Consider the following 14,559-nt stretch of genomic DNA (forward strand, 5'->3'; position numbering starts at 1 on the left):
AGAGAGCTTCCGAGAAAAGAAACTAGCAGACAGCAAAATAAAACAAAAATTTCCTTTAAAGTAAAAAAATAAGAAGTGTATGATAATTCAATGCTAATTGTAATATTGGTATTATACATACATACATGTACATGTACATCTAAATTTTTTCAATTAAAAATCAATATATACGGTAAAAGATTATAAAAAGTTTTTAACGTCTGCAGTAGCCTGAGTAGGGTCATAACGTTACTGTAACTGTAGATAATTTATACAAAATTTTGTGTATCAACATTCTTGTAAACAAATGAATAATCAATTAATTCAAAAATTCACAAATAGATCTATCTACATCAAATTGATAAATCTACGTGGAATATCATTTTTGTAGATCATACCAAATTAAGTACGAGTTATCTAGATCCTGTATAACATGGCGACTATGAATGACGAAACGTGGCTAGAGAAATTTGAAATATCGTAAGAACTTGGTTCAAGGTAATTTTCACTACATTGCATCACAATTTGTCTATAGTTATATCCATGATGTATATATCAGTTTGATTTTATTAAAAGAGCCGCTTCCACTCGGCATGTTTATTTGTGAAATATGGATAGAAACAAACACAAATAAGGCGTATTTCTACACATGCTAGACACATGTGTTTTGTGAAAATGAAATTATACTAAGTGATAATTTTGCAACTAAAATTGACTTTTAAAAATTATTTTTGTTGATTGTGTATGAAAGTTATTTCCGTTTGATATGATTCTCTCAGGTAAGGCTTGTAATATTTCTTGTTTATATTTCGAATTTCCTCTTAAACATGTCTCATATTCAGGACACTCCCCACGAATTGACTATATCATTGAGTTTATTTTTGTTTTCTATTTTCATGCAGCTGTGCGAAAGATTAACTCAACTAAACCATTTTTTGTAGGTTACAGACATGGAGTAATAACACAAGACATTTTTCACTATAACAAACCCATTGTGGTATATTTCGAAATGGATGAGGATGCTCTTCGTGGCCTGGACCCAAGGGCTAATCCACAGCTACAGAATAGGGTAAATTTTAGATAAATTAGATTTTTATATAAAATTCTGTCAGAATGTTAGAAGATATATAAGATATCATAGATTTATATCTATAGATGTAACTACAAGTACAAACTGATATTCAGGAGACCAAACAATTTTATTTCAGGCTTTGCAGTATTTTGAACAATTAAAATCCTCACCTGATGGTTGGAAGCTTTGTGCTGCAACATTCACCAATGGAAACTATTTTGGGTCAGTGTAAACCTAGTATTGATAAAAAAGCATAATTTATTCTCAGAGAGTATTCTACCTAGTTGGATATACATGTATATTTATCAATTTGAGCATAGGAAGAATACTTTTTCATATGTCCTGTTTCTGTCTATTTGTAAAAGTACAAGGTTTCTTTTTCAGAAATGACCAAGTGAGATTTTTCTGTCTCCAAGTGATAGAGCATTATCTGAGATACAGGTAGGATCTAAGAAATCATTAAGCTCTCCATAAAGTATAGAATCAAATTATTAAGCATTTCATCAGTAAAGATTATGTTCCTTTGGGGCTGACGTTGTTCTCATCATATTCTACAGGTACAGGGAAGCTGGCATTGATGACCAACAGAGTGTACGCAGCCTCATCTGTACATGCCTCCAGCTGATGGTTTGTATCTCAATACATAAGTTAGCAGTGACCAGTCTTATAGTATAAAGCTGTTAATGAAATGGTTATGGTGAAAGGATTTGTTTCTATGGTTTAACCTTTTTTTATGCTCTTTTTGCAGGGAAATGAATCAAACCAAGACCGAAATTTTTTACGTAATAAGGTAGCACAGATTACCTCCCATGGTTTTGTTGCTGATTACCCCCATCGGTGGCCCTCCTTCTTCACTGACCTGATCGGGATCCTGTCGCCAAGTGCTAAAGCTGTGGACATTTATCTGCGAGTCTTACTGAGCATCGACAGCGAGGTGGTAGACAGGGAAATTGTCCATACATTTGAGGTAGGAACATGAGGGTTGTTGTGGTTGTCTTTATAAGAGAAATGGAAAAAAGGATCAATATTTTTCTACCTTGCTTGCTTTCTGTAAGACTTGCTTTTTATTAATATGATATTTTTTTATACAGTTTTTTTTAGTAAACTTTTCCATATATATATATATCTTTATGTAAAATATCTGTCTGATTTCAGGAGATTCAGAGGAATACAGTCATTAAGGATGCCATGAGAGAGCAGAGTGTGTTACAGCTGACAGAAACCTGGTACACCATCCTGGTAAGTAACTATAGATCTCCGACCCCTAACCGTCCTCAACCCCACCCCTCTTGATAATGATTTTAGAGAATACATCTGTAGATGTTTTCACACTTAATTTACATGTGCATTAATATGTATGATTTTAATTTTTTGTCAGATTTTCCCCAAACATTTTGATTTAAAAAGTTTTAATTAGAAAGCCATTTGACCAAATTCTGTTTTTCTGTACAGACCCAGTTTCAGTCCAGCAACCCTGAGGTGACCTGTATGTGTTTAGACGTCATTGGGAAGTATGTGTCATGGATCGACATCAACCTCATTGCCAACGACAAGTTTGTGGGGGTAAGACTTGACGCCTTTCTGAGATATATTTACATTCTACTGTGTTTTTCCATTAAATTCCGTGATGTTTAAATGCCTCTAAATGCAACACCTATTCACTGCGTATGAATTTACATGTAATTTACATAAGTAGTTCTCAAACAGTGATTTCTATGTAATCGGTTAAAAAATGTATTTCATAAATGTTGTCAAAACACCATGTTTTATAATTATTCAACAAAACAGTTGACTTTATTGTTAAAAGCAACATTTCAATAGTTATTTTTCATGGATTATATTTTCATGCTTGTCGATCTCATCTCAACGGTCTCTGTGAAAACCAGTTTAAACCGGTATTACAAATCAGCTGTTCTTGCTGTTACTAATTTACTCCCTCCGTGGTCTTCACTTTATATCGATTTATTTCAGTAAACAATTGATTTCTTCAGTAAGGGAATGTAAATATAAGCATTAAATGATTTATTTTTGACGTCGTCGTGTCAATAACTGCCGTCAGGTGAGCAGACAAATTATCATAACGCGCTAACGCGCGATATTCAATTTGTCTGCTCACCTGACGGCAGTTATTGACACGACGACGTCAAAAATAAATCATTCAATGCTATAGTAAATGACAGGATTGATTGTTGATGTACATGTACCGGTAAATTGTATGCCATGTCAAATGCAGGTTACAAATAGGTTTGTAATCTTGTTCCCTTGGGAGCAGAATCTTAAAAACAGAAACTTTAAGGTTTTGTTTAAGATTACTGGAATCAGATATACAAATGCATACACCCATCATGCTAAATGTTGGTACACATATTAGAGAATATATTTAAGTATGAAACTACAACATTTTGTAGGTGTTGCTGGAGTTTATGTCTATGCCTTTGATACGGGAAAGTGCATGTGATTGTATCCATGACATCATCAACAAAGGAATGGAACCAGTAGCCAAGACCAAGCTCATCGAGTCCTTTACATCCATTCTGCAAAACCGAGGAATCTTCAACCCACAAGAGGTGAGAGTTCACAGCTTACACGTCTGTGTTTATAGTGTAAAGAACAGGTTGACTCTGTGTGATAGAGCCCTTATCATGGAATGCTGATGCGTGTTCATTATTTTTAGGAGGAGGAAGGAGATTACATGGCTAAACTGTCCAAACTTATCAATGGGATTGGGGTCAATCTGATCATCAGCTGGCAAAAGTAAGAACAATTATGAAGTTAAAGTAAAACCCTAGATTCTGTACTAACAATATATGTGTCATGTATACACTATGTAGTGTATATGTTCCTAATATCAATATATTGTAAAACTTCATTCCTCTTTTAAGGTTTTGACAAAAAATGCTTGTTCTTGATTCTGTTAACAATTCTATTATGCAAAAGATAAGAAAATGAATGTTGTTATAAATTGAATGAAAAATTATTCCAACAGATTGCAAAAAGCAGAGGATCAAGAAAATAGCAGTGTTACCATGGCAGCACTAGAAGAGAAGGTCCCACTCATGTTCCGTTTCCTTGGTGATGAGGATGACGACGTTTCGGCGGCTGTCATTCCATTTGTCCAGGAGTATATTGGAATCCTAAAACAGATGAAGCAAATATCCCCTAAACACAGGGAACACATTGAGGTACAGATTGTGTATACAAGAATATCAGAGGATGTGGGGTTAAGAAAATGTTAATATCAAACATACATGTAAATGTAATCTATATACAGTATATGTATACAATGTATTTAATCATTTATTAAGTGTTTTTATAAATAATAACTGCACAAAACAATTGATTCTTTTATTATTTGATTGATTCTTTAATTGGCTAAAGTTAATTCATTAATTTTAGGGTCTGCTGTACACTGTCATTAAAAAGATGAAATATGATGATTCCTACAATTTTGACCATGAGGTTTGTTCTATAGAATTAAAGTTAAACAGCCTCTATCCATAGTACTGTTTAGTAGATTCCTTATTATAGAAGAGGAATTGATATCTGTCTGAAATCATGAGAAGCAGCCCTCAGAGATTTTAAAATCATGCTTTTATTTTTCAGACTGTTTGAACTATATAAAATGATAACAAAAAATTGGTGCTCGCGAATTTATATTCTCTTGCTTTGATACAAAACAATGGAATCATAGATTTAGAAACTCACGTAAAATAAGGAATTTATAGTATTTTATATTTCGTATGTAAAGCCTAGTTTTATAATTGGTGTTAATCTGTGAGATGGAAATGAAGACCTCAGATTTTTTTTCAGGGTGAAGATGAGGCCATGTTTCAAGAGTATAGAAAACAACTAAAGACTTTATTCACAAATTTATCTGCTCTGGTAAGTACATGTATATATGTACTGAAATCATTTCATTGAATTTAATGATATGCTATACGTTGACATAATTATTATTGTAAAATCAGTGAAATATCTTAGGGCTAATTTTAGTAGATCATCTTTAATTTTATGTGTTCATGGAAATGCTAATAGCAAATAAAAAATTTGTTTGAATCAATTATTTTATCTACTGTATAAACCATGTTTTGATATTCACATTTGATATTGATGCTTGACGAGGAATCATCAATGTAACTTTAATTCTGACATGGAATTTTGTAAATCTGTGTGATTTTGGCAGGACACGGAGCTAATGGTGGTCACCATTCACACCCTGGTGACTCAGACCCTGCCCCAGTGGGAGACGGTCAAGGTCTGTGACCTTGAGGTGGCCATTACCATGCTGTACATGCTGGGCGAGGCTTTACCGGTAAGGACTGCCAAGTATTGATATTGTAGCTTTAGTGTTATACATTTGATTTTATAGTAATAGAGTAGGCTACATGTACATACGCAGATGTTCACATATTTGAGGCCGATATTTAGAATAAAACTTTACTACTTGATATTTTTTAACATGCCAATGCAACCTGTACATTTTGCATGTGCATTGACAAACATCTATGACTTAAGATCCATTCTACAAATTAACTTGACCAGGTGCTCTGTACATCTTATGAATGTTATTATACTCATAAATTTTGCTTAGAATAATTTTATACTTAAACATTCGTAGTTTTTGTAGAAATGTGTACTTTGTTATTGTATCTACATTTAAGGAAATAATTATTTAGTTTTGTACATTGTAGAATCCCCAAGGACAGCAGTTCAGTCCTGACATTTCAAAAGCCAGTGCCCTACAGAACATGATCAGACTGGTGAGTTCTAAAAAACAGTGCAGTGTAATAATGTACTGTCGGCGTAATCTCTGTTACGGCAGGCTCAATATTGTTATGTTAAGAATGACAGATCACCAATCAGACTGTTTATGGTGTAAAAGTCGTACGATGTACAATAATATATATAGTCTAAACTAATTATTCAAAGAAAAATTAAAGATGACCAATATTTGATGAAAAAGTCTGTATCACTAAAATACTGTAAACTGAGTTTTTTTTTTTATTTCTGCATATCATGATATAACAAGTAGTGCAATGAAAACAATAAAAGAAGGGGGAGGGGTAATAATATGTTGCTTTATTCTTGTATGCTCACCAAATTAAGTAAGATGTATTGCCACTGAAGTGAATTGACAAAGTTTACATTTTTCGTGCATGTATCTTCTATAGCTCATCAGCAGCCGCGTAAGCTGTCAGGGTCACATGATTGTAGAACTGCAGTTTTTCGAGACAGTTGCCAGATATGAAAAGTTCTTTCTAGCGGAACCTCAACATATTCCTGATGTTCTGGTTTGTCCAATTTTGTTTCTTACAATTTGCTGGTACTTAAATTAAGATATATTTTCGAATCACTTGCACCTTAAGTCTGTCTTGTTGGATTTCAATTGAATGCTTTACCCACAGATGGCATTCACAGATGAGCGAGGATTTCGTCACCCCTCAGCACAGGTCAGGAGTAGGACATCTTACCTGTTTTCCAGATTCATTAAAGGACTAAAGTAAGTGAATTAACAAATATAGAAAAAGTAGTGAATAATTTACACCACAGCAATACCTACAGAATTATAAGAGATCCATTAACAAATATGTTAACAAATAAATTACCCACAGCATTAATTTTGACATTCTCTCTCAGAGAACACATTATTTACAATAAACAAGTTTTCATATGTATACCAGGTTTTGTAATAGACTCAAAATTACCTCACATGCTGAAAAGTACAAAGAAAAGTTCATGTATGATTTATTGATGGAACAGTAAAACTTGTTAGTACGAATACGGATAAAGCGAATTCTCTGATATGCGAAGATTTAAGTCACTAGTAAAATTCTTATCAAATCTTTGCAAAATTTTTTGGTTATAACGAATTCAGATGTAATGAATTTACCGATATAGCGAACTGATTTTGAGTTCCGTAGAGGTGAATAATAACGAAATTTAACACCTAATAACAAATTTCTTTACAAATTAAAAAAGTTCGCACGACCATTTAACAGAATAGTTTGAATGAATTTATTTTCATTTAAAATTTCCAATTCACAATCCGATTATTAAAGGTATCAAAGCAATAGTTATTTTTACAAATTCGTTATACGAATATAACGAAGTAAATCCATTGGTCCCTGGGACTTTGCTATAACCGAAATTTTACTGTACTGTTAGTAGTAGTTGATTTTTTTGTATATTCAATTATATAAAGAATTTTATGCTATTTCAATATTAAGAAATGAATATACATTGTCTTTAGGTGTGTATTTTCAATTGATTTATTTATTCCACAGGTACTTAGACATGATGATTAGGTATTTATATGTTGATTACGTTTTAGTTAAGAAATGTAATACGGAAAAACTGCTGTATATAAAATGCGGACAAATATTTGGATATATAGCTGCTTATGGGAAAATTTGAATTGTATTTCTGTTTAACATACATATACATTTATTATCTATATTTGGAAAGTTTTACTATTCTCTATTTATGTTTGGGAATCAGTAGAGGTGGGAATGGTATTTTGCACAGATACATATACATTAAATATAAACCAATAATTTTTTGCACATGTCAATCAATGTATCTCACAAACCTAAATATATATCTGAAAAGTTGCTTGTTTCATAAGACGAGAGCATGAACAGGTCCTGATGATGTTAGATCAGGAACACAATAAACACACAAGTAAACACTTGTATACTGAAAAATTACTTACTATGGAATCATTCAAATTCATGATGGCTCAATTTTTGTGGTATTCGTGAGTAACTCTCCCCCACAAATTTACATCCTCGATGAAAACAAATGAAGAGTTTCATTTCTTTCTGACACTGAAAACTGGTGCATTTACAAAACTACAACCCCACAAATAAGCAAAAAACACTCAATCCATAAAAATTGGCTCTTAAATTTAAATGATTTCACGGTTTTGCTTTACATGGCATTGTTAAGGAACTTTTTTTAATGCAAAAAAAAGTGTACATGTATTTCTGAAGAACACTTACATAATAGGGCACCAAAGAATGTCATTTATAATGCTGTGGGTACTTAATTTTTTCAAAATATTTTTGTTTGACATTTTTAAACCCTTTTTTTTATTACAATTAGTTGATATGATCAACAAATAAAGTTATTTTTGCTCAACTGTGTATGTTTCAATACACAAAGTTTAATGTTAGAAAAAGTTTTCCATAAAGCAACAGATGTTGGTGAAAGTGAACATCTCCATGTTTTTCATTATCTTCATTATCAGGGGACAATTGAATCCTTATATAGAGGATGTGTTGAGTCGAATCCAAGATTTACTGGTCCTCAACACTCCTGACAATGGGTACCAGCATCTGCTATCGAATGAGGACCAGTTGTTTATCTACGAGACAGCGGGCAGCCTCATTGTCTCCAGTAGTCTCTCACCAGAGGTCAGTGGATGCTTAAATTCAGTCAGATATTCAGTGTATGCTTTACATAGTTCATTTCTTAAGCTAAATAATGTAATTTTGTACTTAGATCTGCAATGCAAGCATTCGTTCTATGAAGTATCCAATTTGTTTTATTATGAAGATAGTATGGAAAATTTATAGTAAAGATCCTTATTTTGCTTCTCCAGAGAAAACATCACTTAATGAAGGAGTTACTTTCGCCAATTGCCAGTAAGTTTGAGAGCTTGTTGAGCAAGCTTCAAGGGGAGACAGACGAGAAGAGACAATATGCTTATGCACAGAGCATCAACATGGCCACATCATTAGCAAGGTACATGATCAGTGTAGAGTCAGAAGTGAATCAGTGATGTTGCAGTAAAATATTTTTTTGATAATTTTTGCATTCTGTAAACTTGATGTTATGCATGTGCAGTAAATAAAGAGCAACCTCAAATTTAATTCACAGCCAGCCTTATACCAAAAAATATACGTAATACATTAGTTAAGGTATTAATGAACATATTAACATCTAAACAATTCTTTTCATAAGTTGCCACTGTATTTTCAGCCGAGTGAGCAAAGGATTTTCTAGTCAACAAACCATGCAGGCCTGTGGCTGTGTGGAGACCTTCACCGACCTGCTGAAGATCTTCCTGCAGGCCGTAAATGTCCCCACCCACAGGCAGCTGATACAGACGGGGGTCAGGCAGTACCTCCACAGGATGGTGGTCTGTCTGGAGAAGGAGATCCTGCCCTTTGTGCCGGTCGTTCTTGAGAACCTGCTTAAGCAGCCCGAGGCCAAAGAGCTGCATGACTTCCTACCACTGATGAACCAACTCATTATGAAATTTAAAGTAAGTACAAAGCTTTGTTTGCTTTGTTTAGCAGATTCAAGATTGTAGTGTCTGCGTAACTTTATGTATCCACCACGGTCTGCAAATATATGCTAGCTAGCCATTACAAGCCCTTAGATGTACAATGCATTAAATACAACTTAGATACCAACCTTTGCAGATAGGGAAGCTGCTTGTGTAACTCAGTGAAGTAGATACTCTAGTGTTATTATTGGTTGGGCCGTGAAGGAAAGAATAGGTTTGCAGTTAGTATTAAAAGATTTGAATTTTATTTTCTGTACTTGTAAAACGATGACAGAGTTTATAGTTTAGGTCAAAACCAATACCTCATTGTATGGCTTGATGATCTACTATTAAGATGTGTAGAAAAAAATTAGGTCAGCAATAGTAATTTAATGGTTTACTGTGTATTTCATTTGGTTTTGATATTTCAACAGGCTGCCATTGTCCCCTTCCTACAACAGTGATTTAATGGTTAACTGTGTATTTTATTTGATATTTCGACAGGCTGCCATTGTCCCCTTCCTACAACAAGTGTTCATGCCTCTGGTCAGTACCATATTCCAGGTCCTGTCCACGCCCTCAGACGACCTTGACCAGGTCACGGCCGTGGAGAAGAAAATGCTGCAGAGGAGTTACTATTTATTTCTGTCTACAATAATTTCCAATGACTGTTTGGATGTCATCAAAAACCAAGGTACAGAAATTAGCCATGTAGGATAGCTACATGTACACGTTAAGAATATTACACTAACGATTAAATTGTTTCTCAGCAGAGAATTTTCTGAGTGAATTAAATTATAACTTGTGAAAGATAAATTTCGTGTTTAAACGAAAACCAACTAAAACTGGAAAACATTATATGCATTGGACTTATAGCTGGGATTTAAACCATATTTTACCCCTCTGTGTACTTTTGTATTTTTCAGAGATGAATAATCTTCACAGCCTACTTTTAACGGTTGTCCAGGGAGCGGCAGACATTCCAGATCCACAGGTCAGAGTTCATGTCAGAGTTCATGTCAAAGTTCAAATTAAAAGATTTAGTCATTTTAACAATCAGAGCATTAGAGATTTTTGTCTATCTACTTGTATCTTATTTAATGGACGTTTGACAACAGGGTAAAAAACAAACGAATAATTTCAATTATTCAACAAAAATTTTGCAGAAAATCCTTAGATTGGCCTATTTTGAGGATAAGTCATTAAAGTATATCTAATAAGTGTAATTACATGTCCATGCAAATAATGTAAATAATCTGCTTTATTTTTATAGAGTCAGAAAATGTGTTACAACATAATGAAGAAGCTGGTTGAGACTTGGGGTATGTTAAAGCATTCTTTTTGCCCTATATCTGTGTGATATGGTGGTAGATTATTTTAGTTGGTAAACAATAATTTCTTTGTTGACTAACAACATGTTAGTTACATTGTATGATACCTTGTATGTTTGTGTAAAGTACCATGGTACATCCAACATTGTAATCATTTTTTCATATGCCTACAGTCATCATCAGATATACAGTGTAAGATACGATTAATCTTTTATTTCTTTCAGGTGGGCCCAATGGTTTAGCCGGCTTTGTGGATTTCATGTACAAGAGTTTTCTGCCAGCATGCTTTCTTGGTCCAATGAAACCCACCTTTGACCTAAACGATGGACAAACTTCACTGGTATGATGACATAAACTTGAATGATTCTATTGACAGAAATAAAGTATTTAAGAAAAAATCCAAATATCATAATCTGTCATTATTTAAAGACAAGTGAATTTACAATAAGTGTTTTGACAGTCATTGTGAACATTTTATTCGATTGAACGATGATCGTAATTGTAAAATGTACATGAATATGTCGGTGAATATATAGAATGTATGATTGTGTACTTAAATGTGTACACTGCAAGCATGGCCTAAAATGACTGATGTTTTGAGTTTTAAATGATAAGTATCCTCTTCATACAGGCTCTGGGAGAGTGTGCTCAGTGTTTGAGGTGTATGCTGGATAAAAGGGTCAGTATACAATGAAGAGTGTATAAAAACATCCAATACTTTCCATATCCATTCATTTTTTACTTGCGAAGATTAGATGAATGGTTTTCAATGAACTATGATTTAAATTTAATGCCATTTTGAATTTGGCTGTTGTAATACAACAGTGAAAGATATTTAGTAGAGTAAACCCAACTTATTCCTTATTTATTTTATTCCATATAGGGCCAGGAGTTTTTAACTTACCTGTCCACCGATTACCTGCCCAAACTGAATGTACCTGCTGAAAATATTCAGGTATTACTTGGTAAAACATTTCCATAGCAATAGGATATTATTTTTTTGATAACAGGAAAAATGAATGATTAAACAGATTTGCATTGTAAGATTATTGTTTGATCTTTCATAGAAGTTTTTTTTTCAGCAGAGAATTTATAAATGATGTTAAGGTTTATTGATTTTTTCTTTTTACATTTGCAGGAGTTGTGTGAAGCTTTAAAGACAGACAACAAAACATTTAGAACTTATTTAAAGGTACGCAATTAAGACATTGTATATCTTAATGCTGAAATAATCATACACTTCAATAAAACAGCTTCAAAACTGTATCTCTGGGAAAAAAAAAAAAATAGGACTGTCAACTATAAAACTACAGTTTTATGCTTGCTTTTAATTGGACACAAATGCATGTGGTATATATATTTCACTTCTTTTTTATTTCCCACTAAAATTATCTCCCTCACCACCTATGAAAGCAGAGGAGCATTATATTAACTGGTATCTTCCTTTTGACAATCAAATTTTTTTATCAAACTCTATAACAATACAACTTGAAGTCAGCTTTACAGGATTGGTGAAAGTGTTTTAAGAATTAATTTTGCCGTAGTTGATTAGAATGTTTAAAGAAGTTTTGTGGAAAGTAAAGATAATAGTAGTATGAAATATGTCCACTGTTTTTAAAATATAGCAAATAAAGCCAAATATAGAGTTTGTTTTCAAGAACCATGAAGTTTTTACATGTAAAGAAATGTTCATTTAGTCATCTTATTTTTTTAACCAATGAGCATGCAGTTAAATTATAACAGACACCTTTACATGTTTTATGCAGCATTATATCATTTGTAATTTTCTTGCAGAATTTTTTCCTGAAAGCAAAGTCATGACAAAGGGTTTGTCTCAGAAGGGGAGACAACTAGCTTCATCATCCTCATCATCATCATAATCATCATAATCATCATCATCATAATCATCATCACCCAGGAAATGCAGTGTAAGAATCCAATGAAGAACTTTGTGTTTGTGCAAGAACTCACTGAAGAAGGAAGTTTGTATCCGAGACCGGTAAACCAATGACATTACCAGAGAGAGTCAGTCTTGTCCCCATGTAGTGATTGCTTTTAGCTATTGGATGTGCTTTGTGCTGTTTTGCTATGGCAGTTTTGTAATACATGTTGGAGAGTTTTGAGGAAAAAAAACTGAACACGAGTAGAGTGCCATGAAGGTCAGCATTTCAATGCAGTGTATTGATGCCAAAAAAGTATTTTGTATTTGTTTTAACCTTATGTAAAGAATATTGACTGCACTAGAATAAGAACACTAAACATCTCTATTTTCTCACAGTTATTTTAAAGAAAGTGGCATTATTTTATTTTATTTTCTTTGAATTTTGTGCAAGTTGAAGAAATTTCAATTAGAATATATCTGAAGATTTTGGTGCACATTGAGTGATTGCATGTCACCATACGGAATGCATTGGACAGTTTGATGCAAAAATGTGTGTTGTGTCTCTGAGAGAGAGAGAGAGAGAAGAGAGAGAGAGAGAGAGAGAGAGAGAGAGAGAGAGAGAGAGAGTTGAGTCTTTTCATTAAAGCAATTAATTTGTTTTATTCAGAGTAAATTGCATTTCTGTCTAATTTTCATCTGCAATCTTTAATAGTAATTAATATTAACATAAATATGTACATATATATTGTGATAAAATGAATTAATGTTATTTTTTATACATCCAAAACTTTTCATGAAAGAAATCACTTGTACATGAATTTTACTCAAATATGAATTCGATAATATGTGACAAATTATGTTAAAAATGTCGGAAGATATTAATATTCAAGGTTGAGTCATGAAATGAGCTTTTTACACAGCAATAAGATTTTGTGTTCTCTGTGTATCAGACCACTTTATAATGCATTGCATATAATGTCTTTTCTGTTAGTTTTTGGGTTGTTACTGCTACAGATATTGTTATTAAATTATTTTTTTCTTTTAAAATTAAATAAATCATTTGTAAACATTTGTAAATTGTTGTTTTTGTACATTCGGTAGAGGTATAATGTGGAATCACCATTGTTTGTGGGGGACAAATATTGATGGCTTTCATGGGTAACCCTTGCCAATGAATTTACACCCCCTTTTAATACATACATACAACTTATATACAATCCTATGTTTTTATATTTATTAAAATTATCCCGACTATGCTACTAATGAAATTACGTCCCCACGAATCAGAAAATTTTGGTTTTGTACATTCGGTAGAGGTATAATGTGGAATCAACATTGACCCCCACGAATAAAAATGATTCCACAGTATACGGTACTAAAATTAAGAAGAATTTTAAAGAAAATGCAATATTCAAAACTTTGTTAATTTAACATCATCATTTGAGATAATTCACCAAGGTTGTATTTATTACACTGTTGTAAATATTTTCTGTGCAAGTTCAGGACAAATGACCATACAAATGAATCTGAGCAAAAACACCAGTTTTAAAATGTACTTCATATGCATAACCCCTCATATTTTGTCAATGTAGACTTCTGTTAGCTTTTATTGCAATGATCAGTCCCTGTTATACATTCATGTGTCATTAATCAGTAAGTAATCGAGCTCTATTAGAGTAAGTTATTGTCTATTACACTCTGTCCCAAGATATCCTGGATTCACATTTTGCCTGATTGCAAGATATTTATAAATTCCACAGGGTTCAAACGATGTTCATTCAAAAGTATGAAAAATTTCCTAGATTCCTCAGTTAAAATGCCCCTGTTAGCTTATCAGGTTTCAATACAATGCTAAAAAATGTGATGTCTACTGGGATTTTGTATTTTAGCAAGCCCAGATGATCAACTTTTTCAACTGTACTTCTTTCACAGGTATGTGTATTTTTATTAAAAAATAGTCCATATGTGCTGCATAAATATCATGGGCTAGACTTAAGTATGTTTTTCAGAGATACCAAATCTT

The 14,559-nt window shown here is 32.9% G+C and overlaps 1 protein-coding gene across 3 annotated transcripts; it reads left to right on the forward strand.

The window, feature by feature from the left end:
* Positions 1 to 322: 322 nt before the first annotated feature.
* LOC105347624 (exportin-T) lies at positions 323 to 13,607 on the forward strand. Of its 3 annotated transcripts, none has more exons than XM_011456772.4 (29): positions 323 to 477; positions 921 to 1,048; positions 1,188 to 1,273; positions 1,436 to 1,492; positions 1,609 to 1,678; positions 1,800 to 2,018; positions 2,207 to 2,290; positions 2,504 to 2,614; positions 3,460 to 3,618; positions 3,726 to 3,805; positions 4,038 to 4,233; positions 4,448 to 4,510; positions 4,862 to 4,933; positions 5,235 to 5,363; positions 5,743 to 5,811; positions 6,223 to 6,342; positions 6,457 to 6,551; positions 7,336 to 7,356; positions 8,301 to 8,466; positions 8,655 to 8,797; positions 9,035 to 9,320; positions 9,828 to 10,017; positions 10,250 to 10,317; positions 10,597 to 10,645; positions 10,879 to 10,994; positions 11,286 to 11,333; positions 11,538 to 11,609; positions 11,793 to 11,846; positions 12,449 to 13,607. In XM_011456772.4, the coding sequence occupies exons 2-29, from the start codon at positions 989 to 991 to the stop codon at positions 12,473 to 12,475; spliced, it is 2,910 nt and encodes a 969-aa protein (XP_011455074.2). In that variant the 5' UTR covers positions 323 to 477; positions 921 to 988; the 3' UTR covers positions 12,476 to 13,607. The 3 variants fall into 3 exon arrangements, with proteins under 3 accessions (XP_011455074.2, XP_011455072.2, XP_011455073.2); XM_011456770.4 differs by lacking the exon at positions 323 to 477 and adding an exon at positions 599 to 758; XM_011456771.4 differs by lacking the exons at positions 323 to 477; positions 7,336 to 7,356 and adding an exon at positions 600 to 758.
* The last annotated feature ends 952 nt before the right edge of the window (positions 13,608 to 14,559 follow it).

Source organism: Magallana gigas, chromosome 4, assembly GCF_963853765.1.
Source record: "Magallana gigas chromosome 4, xbMagGiga1.1, whole genome shotgun sequence".
NCBI lineage: Eukaryota > Metazoa > Mollusca > Bivalvia > Ostreida > Ostreidae > Magallana > Magallana gigas.

Excerpts from the sequence above, each read along its gene's own strand:
- LOC105347624 (XM_011456770.4), top strand. Across the intron at positions 1,049-1,187 it reads ATCCACAGCTACAGAATAGG|GCTTTGCAGTATTTTGAACA; the intron begins GTAAATTTTAGA and ends ATTTTATTTCAG. Across the intron at positions 10,995-11,285 it reads ACGATGGACAAACTTCACTG|GCTCTGGGAGAGTGTGCTCA; the intron begins GTATGATGACAT and ends CTCTTCATACAG.